The sequence below is a fragment of the Ctenopharyngodon idella genome, chromosome 14 (genome assembly GCF_019924925.1).
Source record: "Ctenopharyngodon idella isolate HZGC_01 chromosome 14, HZGC01, whole genome shotgun sequence".
NCBI classification, from domain to species: Eukaryota; Metazoa; Chordata; class Actinopteri; order Cypriniformes; family Xenocyprididae; genus Ctenopharyngodon; species Ctenopharyngodon idella.
Window position 1 is genome coordinate 10,096,423 of NC_067233.1, and position 22,935 is coordinate 10,119,357.

General features: G+C 37.1%; 1 protein-coding gene across 3 annotated transcripts in view; it reads left to right on the top strand.

Moving 5' to 3' along the window:
* gpc3 (glypican 3) overlaps positions 1–15,255 on the top strand; it is a 146,158-nt gene extending 130,903 nt beyond the window's left edge. For all 3 annotated transcript variants that reach the window (XM_051860405.1, XM_051860407.1, XM_051860406.1), the window contains one exon: positions 14,295–15,255. In XM_051860405.1, coding sequence (XP_051716365.1) covers positions 14,295–14,473 — 179 coding nt within the window. In that variant the 3' untranslated portion in view covers positions 14,474–15,255. The remainder of the gene's footprint in view (positions 1–14,294) is intronic.
* The last annotated feature ends 7,680 nt before the right edge of the window (positions 15,256–22,935 follow it).

A 22,935-nucleotide genomic window follows, 5' to 3' on the forward strand; every position in this document is an offset into this window, starting at 1 on the left:
GAAGTGCGCTGGGCTCCGCAGCCTTGACCACTCCACCTCACAGCATGGGTCCTGTCAAAAGAGCTCTTGTTATTTTCCAGTGCTCAGCAGACGTTTGGTCACTGTAAGTGCTGAGGAGCATTTTTTCTTTGAAGCTCTTTGGCCCTTTATCAGCAGGCGAGGGTTAGCAAAATACAATGTGGAAATATGCCTGTAATGTGAAACATGCAGCTCGCTGTGAGAGCCTGGGCAGGGCCCGAGTCTCGGGTCTGCTACAGATTTACTTAAGATATGGCGAGAGTAAGAGGGATGGAGAGGAGAGGAAATTTTGTGATGGATGGTGTGAATTTGTGAGACGAAACGACAGGCACAAGCATTCAAACACAAGCACACGGAGCATACGCTACTCTTGCAGCATAAATAGTTTCATCCTTCCTCTGATCTTGAGTTTGGAATGCTAACAGGCTCCATGTGTCACCTCTGACCTCTAGCACCTGATAGGTGAGGAGCAAAGCACACGTTTTCCATTACGGAACATTACAGCACAGGCGCTCTGTGCCACAGTTGTAAACAAGCTGCATATGAGGCCGGCCTGCCAAGTGTTAGTAGAATGCGCTTGTATGTGTGTGTGTGTGTGTGTGTGTGTGTGTGTGTGTGTGTGTGTGTGTGTGTGTGTGTGTACTGGTATTCCCTACATTATGGGGACCAAAGGATAGTAATACCAGTAATTTTTTACCTTGTGGGGACAAATTTGGGTCCCCATTAGGGAAAACAGCTTATAAATTATATAAAATTGTTTTTTGAAAATGTAAGAATGCAGAAAGTCTTCTGGGGTGGGTAGGTTTAGGGATAGGGGATAGAATATACAGTTTGTACAGTATATGTCTATGGAAAGTCCCCATAAACCTTGGAAACCAGTATGTATGTGTGTTTGTGTGTATGCCTGCGAGTTTGTGTTTATGTGAGGAAGTATACATTTATATGAGTGTATGTGAGTGGGTGGGTTTAATTAGCTCTGCTTTGAGGAGAAATCCTGTCCCCAGAAGCTAGTTTAATATGACAAAACCTCCCTTTTGGGACATTTGAGAACATACTTGGAAAAAAAAGATTCATAAACAAACTTAAAAATTTTTGGTAACACTTTAAAGTGAGTTTCAATTTGTTTATCTGAGTTAGGCTTTCATGAATTATTAATAAAAAAAAGTTTTAAAACATTTAATAATCTTGGTTAATATTCATTTATAAATATACTGTTGTCCAGTTGTAATTCATATTTATTCCTAATATATTAAAGGAACATTATGTAAGATTTTTGGATTAAAATATCCAAAAAAAAAAACCCCACTAGAACAGTGTTATATATTTTGTTGACTTGTGTACTTACATTATCCCAAATGTTTCCAAGAATGTTTAAATCCAGAGAAATAAGCAGTTTTAACCAGGACACGGATCATGTTCCTGCGTTACCCTCGGTTTCCGGTTTTATTTTGTAGAAACCATGGAAACACCAAAGACGCTTTAATATATTATGTGTTTTATTAGACAGGTGAGCAACTGTTTGGATACATTCATCGACAGAAAACTAATCATGTTATATAGCTCAACACAGTAATTGTTTTCTTGATTTACAGCAAGTACCATGTTTTACCATGGCTAATATCGATCTAGCTTACTGCAGTGTGCAACAAGTGTCTCATAGTAACCGCCGAGTGAACACACAGAGTAGCATTATAACAACTTTCAACACACAAATGTATCTAATATGATAAAACAGCACTGCATTACCCCATATACGTATGACCGAATTCTGCGGCATAATAAAAGCGCCACTGCTCTCGAGCCGTGTGTCCCGCTTGTCTCTCATTAACAATCGTTCCAGCGGCCTTGTTCCGCTCCAACGGTTTTCAGCCACACCCTGCTTCATACTACAGTAATGGTAATAAATCTTTAATACATTAGCTCATCCATGAACATGATTTCTGCCCAAGTCTCATTGGATTCTTTTCTGCTGGCTGTTGACGTGAAGACAACACCTGCCATGATTCCACGAAATCAAGGCGTCATCAAGCTATGCCTTTGTTTTAAATAAGCGTCCTCAAGCGGCGAAAAACTACATAGTCTGCCTTTAATGTTAATTTATACAACTTTATGTAACAACATATGCGTCAATGTTACACAGCAATGTTAAATGATATTTTGGTAAGACTGTACAATAAGGTTCCATTTGTTTACATTAGTTAACATGAATGCCCAAACCCCGACCGAAACCGAACTAGGCCGAAGTGCCTGTATCTGAACACCATACAACACACATACAACATTTCACGTGGACGAAAAAGCGCACAGCCCAAACGAACTCAAAACCGTATGCTCACACAAAGACAAGACGAAAGGAGCTGTCATTAAACCAATAATAAACCAGAACAAACTGACAGAACCCTGACTGATTATAAATACATTATTAAAATCAAAAGTTATATCTTATATTATTTATTGGACCTGGGCTAAAATGAACTAACAATGAACAGTTGGGTTTTTAACTAATGTTAATTAAGTTTAATAAATACTGTAACAATGGGACCTTATTGTAAAGTGTTACTGTTATTTTCATGTTAGCTGTTACATTAACTAATGTTAACAAAGTGAACCTTATAGGAAAAACAGTAATATGATTTAATTTACATTATTAAATAATGTTATTTTACTTTACTAAATTATAACATTATTAATTTATCAAGATACATTTTTATTTAAATTTTAATTTATTTATTTTTATTTATTTATTTGAGTTTTTTAGGGGTAGAGTGTGGGTTTGAGTTAGTCTGCAATATTTATGTTTAGCTTTATGTAAGAACATAAGTCTATGGTACATCCTCATTTATATAAGTCAGGGGTTTTCAAAGTGTGGGGATGGGAGACGTGGAGTAGGGCTGGGCGATAGGACAATGTCAATCGCTAGAGATTTTTCTGTATACTTTAAATGTATGTAAATATATCTGTGCAGTGCAGGACTGCTTAGAGCAGCAAAGAAACATGTATGAATGAGAAGAAAGAGCGGGACGTGCTTAATGATGAGTTAAACTGTGACAGAGAACTGAATTTGGTACTGACAGGCGGCTTTCTTTGGCGCACATCTGAAGTGCACGAGTGCTGAATTCAGGTTCACTTTCGCGACTTATTACGCTTGAACGGTCCATTACACACACTTATGTGTCAAAATGCCCATCTTGGAGAGTATTTTCCATAGCTTTATTAAGAATTGAGTACAGTATGTTGTGTTAGAAGGGAGGCCCGCTGTCTTTGACTTTGAAAACCCCTGATATAGTGAACAGCGTGAATGTGCGTGTGTTCTTGTTGTATGGGAGTTTGTGTGCAGGTATCAGAATGCATGTCCATGTTTGTATATGTAAGGGCATATTCAGTGGTGTTTGGACTGCAGATGTTTGCCTGCAGTGGCCCAGGTGCTTGGAGCTATAGACAACACAGATGTCGGCTCAGTGTAATGTGGAAATCAACCTGAAATACACCTGGAAATGAATAGGGCAAAATGTGCAGGAAATGAGCAAGAGTAAAGTCATTTCTTAGTTATCTTTAGCTTCCCTTAATATTACGCTGAATGTCAACCCAGAAAGTCCAAAACCCAGACATTAAGACTGAGAATGTTTCTTAAATTTACATCTTTAAATTTAAGTCATCTTAGATCAATTTAATGCGTTTTTGCTGATCCCAAACTTTTGAACAATAGAGGAAGATGAGGGCTCTCTCTCTCTCTCTCTCTCTCTCTCTCTCTCTTTTTAAGGATAATATATGTTTTCTAGCATTTTCTAACATCCTAATGCAGTTTAAGGACCATCTGGTGCACTGGTGTGCTGCTTCCTGCTTCTATTTTCTTTCTCTCTTTGATGATTGTTAATTGTTTTGCAATAAGAATATCTTTAAAAAAAAAATAGTTAATATCTTTAGCTCTTTGAGACATTCTTAATGTTTTTGAGACCTTTTGACATTTGGCCCATTTCGTCACAATAGGACAAATTATTAAGAATGTCAGTGTACCAGGAGAATGAATGGGCAGTGTTGTGATCAAGCTTCAAAATAGATTCAAGGCAGTAAAGATTTCTCACCTAACAACAGAAAATGGTAAAATCTCACCACTTATGACCTGTAGAGTTAGATTAGGGCTTATCCAAGGCTGTTTGTAAAACGAGATGAGATGAGAAAAGTGAGATCAGCAAATGGAAAAAGAGCAGATGGTGAGGGGTTTTTTTTTTTTCTCTTAGAGAAAGAAGCAATGGCACCATCGCATCTGCAAATAATCCTGATCACAAAGAGAGGAAGTTTGCCATGAGAAACAGCCCAATGGATCTGGCTCCTTCTACAAGGGTTCCTTATTTCTTCCTCTGTATATAAACAACAATCCCTCCCCACACACACACACATTCAACCATATGCACTTAACAGATAACCACATACACAGAGAAATAATGATACCTAACCAGCATTTGTGTAAACAGTGCCTGACTCAATATGCACAGGAGCTAGATGGATTACATCTACAGTCATTCCCATTGTGGAAGGCTTAACATGGTGGCTGGGAGTTTATGGCGTCTCACCAAACATTGTTGTATGCGGTAGGCAGGTTTCAAACACTAACAAAGGTAATGTCACGTTAAAGGAAAAGGATAGTAAAGGAATCTCGACAGTTGTGTTATGGCAAAAAATAATAAACCAATTAGGATCATGTTTCACACAGAGAACACCTTTTTTCACCTTCCAATTCATTTCTGTGCCTGAGAGTTTCCAAAAGAAAGTGTTTGTTTGTGTGAAGGTTTTATTTACATTAGCAGGACGTCCAGAATTGATTCCAGACATCTTTCTGCGTCATGTCTGTCCGTCACCCCAAAGACTGGAAACACAAACTGTGTCTCACCTACTGTGGTTCATCCGTAAGCCAGGAAGCACAGAAAGAGCCGTGAGGTTGCATTTGAGGTTAATAGGGTTTTTATTAGTGACAGACGTTTCTGTTCAGTGCATTTACAAGCAGTCCATGAAAAATAGTTACAAAATATCACCACAGTAAACCTAGTTTCTACCAAAATACCACAGTTAGCGGTGTTTGCTATGACAAGAGGTGCTATAAAGTGTAACACTTGGGTTCTGGAAGAAAAAAAATCCCATTCACTTACTCCATAGAGAAAATTTTTAATAATAATGTATAAATAGTTCAAAACAAGTCGCCTTTACCGTAGACACGAACCACGCCAAAAGAGCTTAGCAGCAAACTTGACTTAAATCGAATAAGTCTCCAGACTTATTTGCAAATAATTTGGCAATAATAAATGTCTATAAATCAATAGTTTTATATTGTACCATTGTTTTCTCTCAAAGCATCGTGGGCTGCATATCAAATACTTCTTTGCTTCAAATTTGTAATGTTATGATTCACCTCAGAGATGGTTGGTTTGGTTCATGGTTTAGAACTTTTCACTGAAGACTTTTTTTAGTCCTTGTGGAAAAAATGAATGGGAAAAATACTTCCAGAACCAAGACTGAAAAAGTGGACAGGGACTGTTGCACTCATACTTGTGGTACAGGCATGAATTATACCTGAATTCATGTGGCTTGTTGAAGAGAGCAAATGCCCTAACAACCACATAGCTACGCCCTGACAACCACCCATAACACAGCTGCATCATGATGACATGATTTGCACGCACAAGCACCACATGCTTTTCTTGGTATTAGCCATCACTGTAAACAAAACAAAATGACAGAATGACTATATAGAGTATCCCATATTAATTCCTAATATGTGATAGAAAGTGAAAGTGACATGACGTGTAGCCAAGTAAGATGTCCCATACTTGGAATTTGTGCTCTGCATTTCACCCATTCAAGTGCACACACATTAGTGAGTTCTGAACACACACACACACACACACACACCTTGAACACACAACGCGAGCAGTGGGCAGCCGTTCTTTGCTGTGGCACCCGGGGAGTGATTGGCGGGTTAGGTGCCTTGCTCAAGGGCACCTCAGTTGTGGGTAATGAGAGTGGAAGAGAGCCCACCTACATTTCCTGCCGGTACTGAGACTCAAACCCGCAACCTTCGGGTTACAAGTCTGACTACACCTACATTTCCTGCCGGTACTGAGACTCGAACCCGCAACCTTCGGGTTACAAGTCTGACTCTCTAACCATTAGACCACTACTAAAAATATGATTACTGTGGTATTTTTTTGAATGGACTTGCTGTCTTAGTCACTGTTAGTCTTCGTTCCCTTGTTTGTGAGGTTTCGGGTTCTGCTGGTCCATTTTTTTAATGTCAGTCAGCATGTTCGCAGCCTCTCTGGCACTAACGGTGGCTGGAGCATGTACAAGCGTTTCTGAGCAGTGAGTTCATGTATGCCCTCAGCTCAGCTCACTGAAATGACCTTTGCACGGTGATTTCTAATGGTGAGACAGCAACTAGGTCTTCACCATACCACAGGAAATTACATTCCCACTGTGGTAAGATCTGTTTCTGAATCTGTTTTATCCCTCTTTGTGTCCATTTCTCCCTGTGTCTAATCTGAACTTTAGAGCTAAAAATATGTTTGAGTAAATCTAATTATGAGCAGATTTAGTGAGAGGAGCCATATAGCTGACACCAGTGGCCTCGCTGACACTGGGTTGTGCTAATTAATATGTGTTGACTTGAATTTGCCCCACAATGGCGCCCATTGAAGGGGTTGATGGGGAATGCTGACATAGGGTTAGGACAGTTCACAGAGGAAAAGAATCAGTTATCTTCAAACGAACAATCTAATACTGTGTTAGACTGTTCTAAAGAAGAAGTTTTTCCTCATTTTCTGCTTTACCTCCCACAAACTGTTTTCAACCTTTTGACTAAGTTTGTTTTTAAATATTTTTCAAAGTCTCTTATGCTCACTATGGCTGCATTTATTTGATCAAAAATACAATAAAAGCAGTAATGTTGTGAAATAATATTACAATTGAAAGTAACTGCTTTCTATTTCTATTACTCCAGTCTTCAGTGTCACATGATCCTTCAGAAATCATTCTAATATGGTGATTTGCTGCTCTAGAAACATTTCTTATTATTATCAATGAATATTTTGTGGAAACCATTTTTTTCATGATGAATAGAACATTCAAAAGAACAGCATTTATTTGAAATAGAAATCTTTTGTAACATTATAAACGTCTTCACTGTCACTTTTGTTTAATTTAAAGCATGAATGCTGAATAAAAGAATATGTTCATGTCTTTCTAATCTTACTGACTCCAAACTTTGAATGGTAGTTTACATGAATGTCTCAGTGTTTTCATACAATGAAAGTTAATGGTCACCAAAACTGTTCGGTTCCCAAAAAATTATAGTAATCTTTTGTGTTCCCACACTCTAAAAAATAATGTGTTGGCTCAACAAAAAAATTAACGCAACAGTTTGCATCTTCTTTTTTTTTTTTTTTTTGAGTTATGACGAGTGCATTTATGTTCGACCAACAAGCCACATTGAGTTAGAGGAACTTAATAATTTGTAGCATAAACACAAATTTTTAAATTGATTAATTAAAAAAAATTAAGTTGCTCCAACTGCCGGAGTTGTAGCCCTGGAAGCAATTACTCTTATCTATTTCAGTTCAAATCAACAGCTACCATAGCTCATGCTAACATAACTTATTTAACATGTATATTTTATGAACAAATAAGATATTACTTGTCACTGGCATTAGCACAGTCATTGCTTATAGAGTCAATGTAGTGTTCACCTTCATGCATCTACTCTTCAGCACAATGGTAACCACAAAAACTTCAACATTACAGAAACTCTTTTAAATGTCAAACATAACAGCATTAAACAGTAACAGGTCTTTCCCTTCACTAAAAACAAATAAATTAAGACTTCATTTCAACATTTATTCTCCTTATCCAATCCTATGCAAAGCATGCTGGGAACTAGAAATCCACTGCCTAATTTCCAAAGTTGTCAAGAAAATATCATTAAGTTACTACAACTTAATTTTTAAAAATAGCCAATTAATGCAGAAACTTGAGTTTAAATTACAGACGATATTAAGTTGATGTAATGATCAACATTATTATGTCAACAGAACTCTACAAAATAATGTTTGCAACTTAAAAGGTTTAATCAGAACAATAAATTAGATTATTTAAATTATGCATTTATATAAGATGTGGTAACAGGTCACCTAAATTACTTCTTAGTGTCCATGAGAAAGTAAGTCAACACAAGGTGACAGCATGAGGTATGATGTAAATGATAAGAGAATTTTCATTTCTGGGTGAATTATCATATTATTTAAAGGTAATTGTTGTTTCAAACCAATTCTGTAATAATCCAATCCAAAATACATGCATGACTGAAGAAATAAACTGTTTGGAAAATATAAATATACAAATTCTGATTGGTTGTCTTACATATCATTCTTGTCAATATCCCAAACGTATCTGAAGCAGGTGCAAAAGAATCATTCCCACTGTAAACAACATAACACAGCATTGCTGTTGCTCAGTGTGCAGTAGCGGCGTCTCTGTGTACTATAGTTGTGTCTGGATGTGCTTTAGCTGTGTATAAGTGTTCTGTAACTGTGTCTTGGCCTCCTCATGGCTGGCTAGTTTTTCTTGGCTAGCTGCTGGCTGCCTGCTGGAGTGGGCCTGTGGTCAGGGTGATGGGTGTGGAGACATATGCTCACATTCCTCCCTCTGTCCTCACCAGAACCAGCAGCAGCAGCATCAGCCAGAGACACTGTGCTGAATATGTGAGCATAGAGTTTGTTCACAGAGGATCTTACGTTTGTTGAGATCTTGTGTGGTATATATAGAGCTGTAGAAGGTACTGAAATATCAGGTTTTATATATGATATACACGTCTGTTCAAAAGTTTGGAGTCTGTAAGTTTTTTACTTGTTCAGCAAGGCTGCAATTATTTGATCAAAATACAGTGAAAACTACAGTGTGAAATATAATAATAACTGTTTTCTTTTTTAATGTATTTTAAAATGTAATTTATTCCTGTGTTGGCAAAGCTGAATTTTCAGCATCATTACTCCAGTCTTCAGTGTCAGATGATTCTTCAGAAATCATTCTAATATGCTGATTTGCTGCTCAAGAAACATTTCTTATTATTGAAAACAGTTGCGCTGCTTAATATTTTTGTGGAAACTGTAATATTTTTTTCGTGATTCTTTGATGAATAGAAAGATCAATAGAATAGCATTTATTTAAAATGGAACTATTTTGTAACATTATAAATGTCTTGTCACTTTGTCCTTTGAATAAAAGTATTAATTTCTTTAAAAAAAAACTTACTGACCCCAAACTTTTGAATGGCAGTGTATATTTTTGCTTTATAAATAAAGCCATTTTTATGCCCATTGAGTGTAACCTTAGAGCAATATTTTGGGTTAGGCAATAAGAGTCTGTTTGCTTTGTATCTTAATGTCTGTCGGGAAAGGATATTGATATGAAACATTTGGAAATGAAAATGTCTGATTTGACACCTACACAGCACAAAATGTGCTTTATTGGTTGCAGGCAGTGGATCTAAATCACCATAATCGCTCATAAAAGACAAGTCAGTAGCACTGTCTAATGATATTTTGTGATTTATAATAAAGTGGCTTTATATATGATACTTAAACTGCTATAAAAATAAAAAGATATCTGGGAAGATTAATGATCAGATGCCTGCGTCTTGTCTGATATCTAAAGGACATTTATGCTGAAGGAATGCTCTATTACATTTTTGTCATTCTGTGTTTTCATAACCCCGGCTTCACAGATGTAGCAGCAATGTAAAGCAGTATTGCCCACTTTCATAAGAAGCACCTGTGTTTGGAGACTGACATTCCATGTACTTATCTAGTCCTGAGGAACACCTGTAAGGCGGATGGGAGCTCCAGAATAAACATAGCAACTGTATGTCCAGGTGGAGTGGAGGTCTGTCTGGGAGTTGGCAGAGATCCTGTGCTGTGTGATGAACTGCATTTCAAAATTTTTTGAATCTCTCTAAAGAGCTATTAGATTTTGATGAATGTTCTGCACAGAGACTGTATACATTGTTAACTATGTAGGCCAGACTGATGAGAGGCATATTTTCTTTTTGTGAGCATTTTACTTTATCATTCATCCTAACCATAACTCTAAGCTTAGTATATGTGTACAGTTTAGTGCCAAATGAGCTCTTTTGTTATAAAATCTAGTTATATATTGCATTTCATAAAGAAAATGACAAAAATCACATCTTTCATCAACAAGCCACTTGATTTTCTTTCTGTATTCTTTTAAACGTTCTATTTCTCAAAGAATCCTGAAAAAAAAATGTTACGGTTTCCACAAAAATATTAAGCAGCACAACTGTTTTCAACATTGATAATAATAATAAGAAATGTTTCTTGAGCAGCAAATCAGCATATTAGAATGATTTCTGAAGGATCATGTGACACTGAAGACTGGAGTAATGATGCTGAAAATTCAGCTTTACCATCACAGCAATAAATTACATTTTAAAATATATTAATATAAAAAAAGTTATTTTAAATTGCAATAATATTTCACAATATTACTTTTTTACCATTTTTTGAGTGGTAGTGTAGATGTCTAATGTCTCTAAAACGCAAGGTTAAGTTGTTGAAATCTCTATCTCCAAGGTTTGTTTGTTGTTTGGAAGAACAAAGATTGTCCTCTTGAGTTAAGAAGAGCAAAGCATATAGTGTGAGGCTCTTAAACACCCTCATCACCTCTCTTTAAACACTAAGAGCTTATAAATCTTCTTTAACCAGGTCTTGAAACAAACTAGTCCTCTAAAGCGGTCAGCTAGTGTCTTATTCTTACTATGGAGGGCTGCAATAAACATTTAAAACTTGTTTCTGTGTTCCTGTTTGCTGTGCCTGTGATGTACTGCGCTGCGGGCATTGAGCCGGTCCAAGCCCACCATTACCAATCAATGGCTGACTGTTGACCTCTGACCCGTGTTGTAACTGGAGCTCGTAACTCTGTGATAAAGCCAGTCAGAGCTCCGCTTGCATGGTGGAGGAGAGCCCTGGAGACTGATACTGCTGAAAATTGATAGCCTTTGCGAGCCTTGGTGCTATTGGTCAGACTATCTCATGCTCATTCGATGTCGGTAGGACTTTCTGTTTTCTATATTTAGCATGCCAGCCTTCACATATCCAACTAATTGCCATTGTGTGGATATCAGATCCAAAACAAGTGTCAACTGGACCATCAACCATTCTGTGGATCCCATCGCTCACATTATTATTCACAAGTGTTCACGGCTCATTATAACAGGATATTATTAGTCACATTGTGGAGGTGGGTTATACACGGTTTGCACTCTGTGTCGTTTCTTTTGGCTGCTGCAGCCTTACCCTCACCCCTCTTATTTTTATGAACATTTGGGGTTTTACTCAGTGACTCACACCTCTCCATACTCAAACAGCAAACAATAACACACACACATTCACTTTCCTGCCTATGCACATGACACCTCGTCTGATTTAGGGTGTAGTGTATATAAAAGCTGTATTGAATTACACCCCTGCTTTAATTGGACTAGTGGTACAGTGTGCCGCTGTCACAATGAAAAATCAGCCTTTCAGGGTCCGTGGAATGTCTAACCGCTGGCTTGTCAGTGGACGGAGGGAAAGAAAAAGTTAATTGTTCTCTGGCGCGCGTTCAAGCTCTGTCGTAATTGCACAGAAATCTCGAGGAGGTTTCAGCGCCGGGGCTTTATTTATTTGCCTCCTTCCTCTGTTTTAAAGTTGACTGTGCTGAAATGGGCCCCCGGGCATCCAGGGGACCCCCTGAGAGAAGGCCTCCATTTTTTTCCCTGCTCTCAGCCCGGTTCTCAGTGGCTGGCATGCTGAGTTCAGGGTCTAGAATTAATTAAGGTGTATGCCTTCCTGTTGATCCCACCACTACACAGCCGCTGGCCCAAATGGTGGACTTCCTCCCTGTGGGGTTAAATTCTCCCGAAACGAAAGAGGCAATGTGAAGATGCTAGTGTGGAGGGTATTAAATATGGCATTTGATCTTAGTAGATGAGATTGAATACGTCCAGGTGCCCACTATGTTGTGTAAACTGATTTCTATAGATCCATAAAATGCTCGCGCACGGCCTTCCACCAATGTTGAGGTAAGCCGTATTTGACAAACACAGACTGCTTTGTCATGTTCGATTATTGTGTGTGATTACATTTGTATACACTAAAAAATGCTGGGTTAAAAAAGTTGGGTTAGAAATGAACAATGATAAAGAGACTTGTGTTTATGCATTTTGTGGGTGGTGCAAACAAGGGAGGGGTGTGATTGTTTGGGTTGGTTTCACATATCAACAGTGTTTCTGAGAAATCACTTACTGCACCTTCAATAAGGGCAAACTAGAATAAGATGATGAGAATGATCTACCATGTTTTATGCATTTTATTTTCTTATTCTTGTAGTTGTATTTTATCGCATGACATTTGTTTTTTTTGTAAAGCACTTCTTAAAAGGTGCTATATAAATCTTTACTTGTTTTCCAGTTGTCTAATTTAATACAGTTAAGAAAAAAGTTTTTTTTTCAGCATAATTTTAACGGAAAAATGAATGTGAATTTGAGAATGTCTCAGTGTTTGGTTTGACCCATTTTCTTTAATGTCAGCAGCAGTCAAGTTGACATGAACTCCAGAGGTTTGTGTAAAACCTGATAATCATGTTCTCCAGCATGATTTGAAAATGATCCAAAGAGCAACTTCTTGATAACATCTGAACATTTGCACCCAGTCACATGATCAATGCCACAAATGTACTTGTTTGATTAGTGACCTTGAAGTCTTTTCTTATTCAGTTTGTCTACTTTACCTTTACATTTTTACATTTAAAAATTCTAAAACATTGTTTATGTGTATATTCTGTATATATTACCTATATGGTTTAGTTATGTCAGACTGAGAACAGGAATTTGAGGTATGTGCTACATAAGGCAGGGGAGCATGTGTGTATATATATGCCATAGCTCGTCTGTGTGCGTTGAACAAATAAGATTCCCCTCAGCTTGAAGGGACACTTCACAGGGGACACATAGCTGGCGTGCCTCTCCATACTTGATATCCTCTTTCCTTTTTCATACTTTTCACCTCATAGTTCTGTTTCCCTCATGGCTGACTTCCCAGACAATACACCTCATCTGTAGATGCTGAGATAAATGAAAATATGTTTTAGTTTCTTTTATTGAAGAAAAAGATTGTTAAATGGTTTTAAAATGGAATGCTGCCATATTCCTCACTCCAGTAAGACGACGACATAACAAAACTAATGACTGGTTATTAGAGAATGGAAGTAGCTATTTTTCCAGACTGAGTAAGCACACATACGTCGCCAAGATGACTGGAAAGGTTCATGTTATAATCATAGGGTACAAACACCTTAAAAAGAGCAGATTCACATACATTCTATCATAAATGTCGCAAAAATAACCACTGAACATTTTAGCGACATATTGCAGTGCAAATGCTGTAAAAATGCCATTTTCAGAAAACACACACATAAAATAGTAGGAAAGTGAATTGTAAGGAATTTAACGATTGTTATGGTAGTTGTAAGCTGGATGTGTTTGATTCTCTAAAATGAACTGTCTTATTAGAGTCATTCGTTCAGGAATCGGACTACACTGATTGTTCGTAATGTGTTTGATTCACTTAAAAGGACTGACTTTTTAGAGTCATTTGTTCGGGAATCAGGCTACACTGGTTGTGCTGCATTGGTTTGATTCACTCAAAAGAACTGACTCATCAGAGTTGTTCATTCAGGAATTGAACTACACTGATTGTTCAGAATGAGTCATTAATTGTCTACACTACAGGCTACACTTGGTTGTGCTGCATGTGTTTGCTTTACTAAAAAGAACAGACTCATTGAGTTATTCGTTCATGAATCGGACTACACTGATTGTTCGTAATGTCTTTGATTCACTTAAAAGACCCAACTAAGAGTCATTTGTTCGGGAATCAGACTACACTAGTTGTATTGTGTGTGTTTGCATAATTTAAAAGAATATAGACTCAATAGAGTCATTCGTACAGCAATCAGACTACATTGATTGTCCAGAATGTGTTTGATTCACTAAAAAGAATTGACTCATTAGAGTCATTCATTCTATATGGGACTTTTCCAAATCCTCTGAATATAATAGCTTTATTTGACACATATTAATTAATGTAATTATTACAGCACTCGATCAGGCTGTTGTATGTTCTGCATGTCCATCAATATGATTTTTCTCTCTCTCTCTCTCTCTTTCTAAGATTTGGCAGATAACTTGGCAATTGATGACTTGACGCTTCACGAGTTGCTCCTGACTCCCAGACTGGCTAAAGACGCAAAAGGCGGAGCTTCCGTACCTGGAGCAGCACGGGCGACATATGTTCCTAGTGCAACCTTCATCTTTACCATCATCATCCTCATAACATTGGGTCTTCAGTGATGAATCCATCTCCAAACCCATTTGATCAGTAACCATACCGATGCCCATGTGTACATAAAGCTCCATGGTTTTGGCCAAGGACAAGAATCTTTCCTCTTCTCAGCCTCAAGTCTTACTATATGAACCTCTTCTTTTCTATATTTCGTGTGGACCTGAGGATTTCAGTATCATCTACCACGCTCAGACTATGAACTCATTCTACTACAGCATGAAGAGCATTACTTATACATACAAGAATCATGTTCTTTCCCTCCATGCTCGTATGCCACACAACAGCCATGTGTTTTGCATTGAGCATCGCCTCCCCTTTGCTATACACATGCAGTTTTACACAAAGGCCAAAGCCTTCTGGAGGAAGAGGAGCTAAATCGCTTTTGAAAAGAGGCTCAGCTTTTGTGAGTGAATGGGCACACTTAAGGAGAAGGAAGCGTGACTGACAGTCTGAGAACACGTACAACCGCTCTAGTGGCGCAGACTGTCTCTCATACATACAATGCAGTGAGCTTCTCCTCTGCCGCTCATTTCCTGTGCAGTAAATGACCCTTGGAGTGGAGGACATCAAGGCATCGGCATGTCGTTGTGAAACCCTCTCCTTACAGCACGACACAGCTGTACTTCATTTACAAAAAAATGCTTTTAAACTGTTTTATTAGAATGCCGACTTTCCCTTTTCAGAAATTGTGGTATTTTATAATCTCTCTTTGATTTCGTCTCTCATTATCTCTCTCATTTCCTCTATTCTTGTATTATAATCGTGTGATTAAAGCGTTCTCTTAAATGGACACCCTCCACACTTCCTGTTGTTTCTTTTCTTCCCTTTTTTGCAGGTCACCGTAGCATTTGGATTCAAGGAAAGAACGCTTGATGGATCTGTGCATTTGTAAGGTTTTTGTTTTTTTGTTTTGTTTCTGGACAACTTCATATATAAAGGGCTAAAGCTGTCATTTTAGATCAGAATGGGAAACCTATGGACGCTGTTTTGCTTTCATAACCTGTGACGTAATTCATTACTGATCTCTGTGCAGTGCTCAAAGGCATGTCATCATCTGTTAAGTGTGAAAAAGTCTTTTAAACAAACTGAAAAATCCGCCTCGTTTTGTTAGACTCACCCAAACTGGAATGATACACAATTTTTCAAATCTAAACCAATTTTTATTTTACTAGATTACAAATCATTCATTTTTTCCCCTCTTATTATATTATCTCAAAGCACCTAAACTCAAAATAATTTTAAAAGCGAAGAGTGTTATTTATTTATTTATGTATGTATGTATGTATTGTGTGTGTCTCCTTTCCCATTTTCCCACAGAACTACAACTATCCAAATCTATTTGTAGTTTGACTTCCTTGAGGAGTGTAAACTCTGAGCTTTTTCAAAACACTGTTTGCTTAAAGGATTAGTTCACCCAAAACTGAAAATTCTGTCATTAATTACTCACCCTCATGTTGCTCCACACCCGTAAGACCTTTGTTCATCTTCAGAACACAAATTAAGATATTTTTGATGAAATCCGAGAGCTGTCTGACTCCTCCAAAGACAGCAATTTAACCACTATTTTCAAGGACCAAAAAGGTATTAAAGACATCGTTAAAATAGTCCATGTGACTGCAGTGGTTAAACCTTAATGTCATGAAGTGAAGAGAATACTTTTTGTGCGCAAAAACAAAACAAAAATAACGACTTTATTGAACAATATCTTTTCTTCTGTGTCATTCTCATACGTTGTTTACGTCCAGCGCTTCCAGGTTCTACGTCAGAACGCCGACTCATTATTGGCCGGCTCCTGCGTCAGCATCACATGCAAGCGTTGTGCTGCTCACATAACCAGCGTCGGACAATACTGAGCTGGCATTCGGATGTAAACACAAGCCTTTACTGTGCTTACTGCGTCAGGATAATGACAGGGAAGAGAAGAGATTGTTGAATAAAGTCAGAAATTATTTTTACGTACAAAACGTATTCTTGTCGCTTCATAAAATGAAGGTTGAACCACTGCAGTCACATCGACTGTTTTAACGATGTTTTTAGTACCTTTCTGGACCTTGAAACTGGTGGTTAAATTGCTGTCTATGGACGAGTCATATACCTCTCGGATTTCAACAAAAATATCTTAATTTGTGTTTCAAAGATGAACAAAGGTCTTCCGGGTATGGAACAACATGAGGATGAGTGATAAATGACAGAATTTTCCATTTTTGGGGTGAACTAACCCTTTAAGTGGTCATGTCAACCTCTGATTCAACCAGAGACTGGAGTTTGGGGCAGAATTATCTGTTTGTCCAAAGTGTTTTGGGAACCTGTTTGGTTTTTTTTTTTTTTTTTTTTGCAATTCCATTTTTGTACCACTAGTGGTACAAAAATTTCACATATCACCTTCAATTTTACAGTTTAATGCATATAAATATTCATGATTAAACTTTTGGCTCATACCAATAGGCAGATGATTTGAGCAGTAAAGCATGAGTTTGCAGATCCTTAACCAGCTTTGTATTGTTACAATGTCTATAGTATATGTAAATGAATAATGTGTACTCTTTCTCCATGTTACCTGAACACAGGCCACATACACACTGCTGCTAAATTCGGTTGTCAGTTCACCTTTTAGTGCTTAATCACGTTCTGTACACACATAGTTCAGTAAAAGGGAGTGACAACTGCATTCTACAACCGAATTAACTCTGCATCTACAACCGCATTTACAGAAACCGAATGGAACAACTAGTTGTTAATGACGTTTTTTAACGTGCATCGGAGATGTGTTTCTCTTCTGTATGTGCGGTGAATCACAGGGAAAGCACAAGCCTCGACTCATTCGAGTTGCAAGATTTTGCTAGAAGAATCAGCGAACAAGAACAAGCCCATAATAAACCGAAATAAATCCGAATGCTTTATGCTGAAAATAAGAACAAAATATCGTGACTCGTGTCTCTGCTTACTTTAATAACTCCATAAACCTGGTCGCTTTATAAGACGAGCTTAAGCAACAAGCCCATAAACGCTTAAAATGGCAACACATAAAGAGCGCGCTCTGTGTGAAACTGGCTGTACAAGCATAAACAAAACACGACGACTCTGTCTACTGTGCTTTAGTTAAACTGCTGAAAATAACGGGTGTTTTGTCACTGTAATATTATTTTGGTCACAATAACGGATACCAAACACGAGATACGCCAGAACATCGCCTTGGTTTCCAAGCTGTCAATCATCAAAGTTTCGAGAGTGAGTCGTGTTCCGTACGCACATATAATGATAATTTAGGGGATTCACTCCCGCATTTAAATGCGGATGTCACTCCTGAAACTTACAGTGTGTACGTGGCCACAGATATCCTGTCAAAAGTTTGCTGGATGACGCACCATTTTGCCTCATCCAGCGAACTTTAGACAGCTCGATTTTTTGTTAAAACTACAGATCGAGCTTCCGCATTTTTGTATTCCCTTGGACTCGGATCAATAGAGGGGTGCCACCAAAAGTTTTTGGCAAAAAGAAAATGCCACAGCTCTTTTTCTCTGTTTCCTCTATTGATGTAGCACCGATTTCAGAAAATGGTTCGCCTTTTTTTACTGCATAGACAGCCAAGTTTTATTAAAAGCCCATATTGCTAGTGGTAAATTAACCCTTTAAATATCAAAAACTTGAAATTAGATGCTGGTACCAGCTGGATTGAGTATGTATCACCTTGTTCCTGTCCTGCTTAAACTTGCTCCTCAAGTTTAGTTTTGAAGCAGTTTTCTTGTAATACTTTTCTGTATTTTTTTAACATCACTTCTTTGTTTTGAGTTAATACGATGCCCCAGACTTCACAGCACTACAAATCTTTACAGTGAGAATGATGTTTTCACAGTGTTTTACAACACACATTTCACCACATCTTGACAACGTTGGTTGCATTTGACTATGAAATCTTTTCACACATTGCAACTCAGTCAATATTATGCTTCTTGCCAGGCTGCAGTTATGTTTTTATGTGATTCTTTAAGAGTAATGAGATCTTTTGTGCCCCCCTCCCCAATGGGCCAGTGATACGCAGAGCTCTTGATATGGTTGACCGGTGCACCTTCACTAATCACTGGCCTCTCTGTAGCTTCCCTCACAGGTCTCCTTGTTCACGCACAGAGTCTTGAGGGACAATGTCTGGATGCTTTGATTTAGCTCTCACCTACTGATAATTGTGCCAACAGTGCCCGCTGGGACATCCAGACTCTTGGCTAATGTTTTGTGGCCATTTCCTAATTCAAACCTTTGTTTTACTTTAGCTCAAATTTCTCAGTAATGCTCTTTTGTCTTCATTTTCACAGCTGTCCTTCAGATCCACAGCCTAGATAATGATCATTTTAACTGTAGGGTTTTATCCAGAAAATGTGCTGGTTATTTTAATGACTCACATGTAGAGGCCAATTGGAAAGCAATCATTTCCTGGTTTCAGCAATTGTTTTGCATTAGAACCGTTTGTTTGAGCTTTCCATTTATTTCACATTATATGAAATAAATCAAATTTGAGCTTAAATGCTTACAAATTAAAATACCACAATTTTATGTATTCAAAAAAAAGCAAGACACTGGATATGTACAGTGATATACTTTATGTAAAATTGCAAAAGTAATATAAACACTAAGCTGGCATAATTCATTCAGTTTGAAAGAAAAAGGCATACAAACTTTAAAAACAAACTATGGCCGAGAAATTGATATACAAAAATGTCAGATTATTTGAAACAAATAGCTTGTTGTCATACAGTATGTATTAAATGAAGGATGTGCTTTTGCCAGTAATGGAATGAGTGCCGTAATTAAACTCTGAATTCTGCAATACTGTTTATACTGGTACTGATTGCACAGTGGGGGTGCATTCAGGGGCCATTTGGCACATTTGAGTACTTGAGCTTGGCTTGAGCCGTTCAATAACCACCGGGGGAGGGGGGTAAAATGGAGCCCTTCATTCACTCCAGGGTACAGTTACTCAGACCTCATATTAGTGGAGAAACTGTCCTGCCTCTACCTGCTCTTCTGTGAAACCCAGTGTACAGAATGTTTGATGGTCAATATTGCTTTTCAAAGGTCAAAACTGAACGTTCAGAGTACAAATACTGTTTATTTGTGACAATAAAGTACATGTGTTATAATTTAAAAAGTTTCCATGTAAATGATAATCAAATAAAAATGTTAAAGTTGCAGTTGTGATGCTGTTTTGGTAGTTTGTTTGTGGAAAAACTAGTGTCTTTAGTGTATGAAATGTGCATGTGTTCATACCTATATGCAATTTTCATTCTAACCAGTTGAGGGGTGTCTTTTCGACATTCAGTCTTTCAGTAGTATTAAAAATGCATGCTGACCTAATTACATAAAGTAAAGGCAAATGAATAGCATATTATCAACTCCACTCATCTCCATTTTGTCTTGATGATCTTCTTTCAGCTGATCAAAGCTGTCAGACACACCTGTGGTGCCTCACACTTACAGTTGCAAATTAAACCTTATTTAGTCTGTGTTTATAATCTTGTCACCCCTCTCCACCCACAAACACATACACACAAACAATCCCCTGGTGTGTTTAACAGACTTTATCTCGTTACTAACCTAGTCTGACTGCGAGGGCGATATGCTCTTATTTTCGCACTCATGTTTTTCGTGGATTCAGATTCTGTTGTGTCCCTCTGGTCTTTTCTCCCCTAAAGCAGTGAAGAGAGGCCGGTTATCAGGCGAGAGAGCTGCAGAGGGGCTGAGCAGGGCTGCTGGTTACTCTCTGAATGTTAATGGACGAGTGAGAATGGGCAAACAGGCCCATTGAAATGCGCAGGTTGAATGTTTTCTTAGGGTAATAAAGTGGCTATACAGGGATCCCCCATTTTTAGGACCAACTGGTCTTCTTTGTTTAGGGTGGCACAGTTAGTTGGGCTAATTGTGTTCTACAGAAATTGTTACTAGTTTATTGCTGTTTTTGTGATTCTGTGGGTGAAAACCATCTCCATACTAATGGGCCACTATGATAATGCACTCAAAATATCAAAAAAAAAAAAAAAAAAAATCATTTTTGGTGTTTGTTCAATTTCGTTAATTAATACAAGTTAGAGCAACACAACTCTAACAATTTATCAAAATTTTATTGTGCGCAATCAATTTAGGTTTGTAGAATGTATCATCATCTAAAAATCTATCATTTTTGTTGGCCATAACAATAATTAATATTATTTGCATTATTTATTTAATCTAGTGCTGTACTAAATACAAAATATGGTTATTTTCTTATTTCTATTTGTATGCCAGGAAAAAAAAAAAAACTACAACCAATCAACAATGTTTGGTAAAAGCCAAAAATTGTAAAAAAAAAACAACAACAACAAAAAAAATATATAAATATTAAAAATATATAAATAAATAAAAATGTTAAAAATGTATTTAAAAAAATAAATAAAAAATATACAAAAATTAAAAAATAAGTAATTTTACAAAAAAAGTATAAACTGAATTCATCACAGTAAATCAATTAAAATAAAAAGCCTGTATTTTTCAGAAATATAATGTAGTAATAATTTATAAAGTAATAATTAATTAAAATAAATTAATCTCTATAATTATTAATAATTATTTTAAGAATGATCAAAATTCTAATTCAGTAACTTCAAGACAACATAATATATATATATATATATATAAAGTGTGATTCTGGTTTATTTAGAATGTTAAACACTGATTTAAATGTGTTCTTTACTTACAAAATTATTTTTAAAAATTAGACATGCAAAATCTTCAATATCAAAAGTTTTAAGTCAGAAACCCATGAAGTGGAATATGAAACAGATTTGTGTAATCTTAACCACACGTTTTTGTGCAGTAGCATCGCAGAGCTGTGGATTTGTCCGTTACTAAGTATTCTGGGAAAGAGAGCGCTCACCTTTTGTTTTCTATTGAGTAGCTATAACACCGGTCCACTCTCTCATATCCACAATCAACGGACCCCAGAACCCCTCTGCAGGATCTCATTGGCCACTGGCTTTCCCAGCTTTGGTCACACAGCTTGAATGGGGCAGGCTGAGGAATGCGGGGACACAATAGTTGGAATGTCAGTTTGCTAAGAGCTCCCCCCTAGACCATGCATAAACACACACAGCCACAACAACACATGAAACACACATGCTCCAACACATCCAGACATGTCAAAGTGCGCCCTCTGTGCTGATGCACTTCAAGGTTAAGAATGAATGGAAAACGATTAGCAACGTGAATGAGATTAAGGAAAAATCACTGCATATAATGAAGGCCACATGAAAACCATTTGAGAGAACATCAGGCGTCATTGCTTACTGTAGCAATGATATAGAACAATCTATGTAAAATAATCCATATAAAAGAATAATGATGATTGCAGATTACATTTTTGATTAAAACAGATTATTTTATGCTCAAAATAATTAATTGGTTTGAGTAGGGCAAACAAATTAAATCATGGTCACGAGTGGAGCATGAGCTTGGTTTGAGAACAGGTATATGTTAAATGTTCTATATTGCCGTACTCTTTCAGCAATTGCTATGTTATGCTAATGTTATCAAAGCATTGTGTTACCAATAAGCATTTGCTGAATTAACTAGTTATAGCTAGCTGAATTTCCACTACTAAAAATACTTAAATTGAGATTACATGATAATTTTAAGTTAGCTAAATATATCAATCAACTTACTCAAAATGTTAAAGGGTTAGTTCACCCAAAAATGAAAATTAATTAATTACTCACCCTCTTGTCGTTCCACATCCGTAAGACCTTCGTTCATCTTCGGAACACAAATTAAGATATTTTTGATGAAATCCAATGGCTTGTGAGGCCTGCATTGAGAGCAAGTTAACTTAGACTTTCAAACACCCAAAAAGTTACTAAAAACATATTTAAAACAGTTCATGTGACTACAGTGGTTCAACCTCAATGTTATGAAGCGACGAGAGTACTTTTTGTGCGCCAGGAAAAAAAAAAAAAAAAAAGATAGTGACTTTATTCAACAATATATTGATGGGTAATTTCAAAACACTGCTTCATGAAGCTTTACAAATCTTTTGTTTCGAATCAGTAGTTCGGAGCATGTATCAAATTGGCAGTCACATGAACCATTGAAATTTCAAAACACTTTGAAAAAAACGTAACAAAGCCTCGTTTACTGAAATCACATGACTTTGGCAGTTTGAGATCGCTTGATACATGCTCCGAACCACTGATTTGAAACAGAAGATTTGTAAAGCTTCGAAGCTTCATGAAGCAGTGTTTTGAAATCGCCCTTCACAAGATATTGTTGAATAACAAGTTGTTTTTTGGTGCTCAATAAGGATTCTCGTCGCTTCATAACATTGAGGTTGAACCACTGTAGTCACATGAACTGTTTTAAATATGTCCAAATTAACTTGCTCTCAATGCAGGCCTCACGAGCCATCAGATTTTATCAAAAATATCTTAATTTGTGTTCCGAAGATGAACGA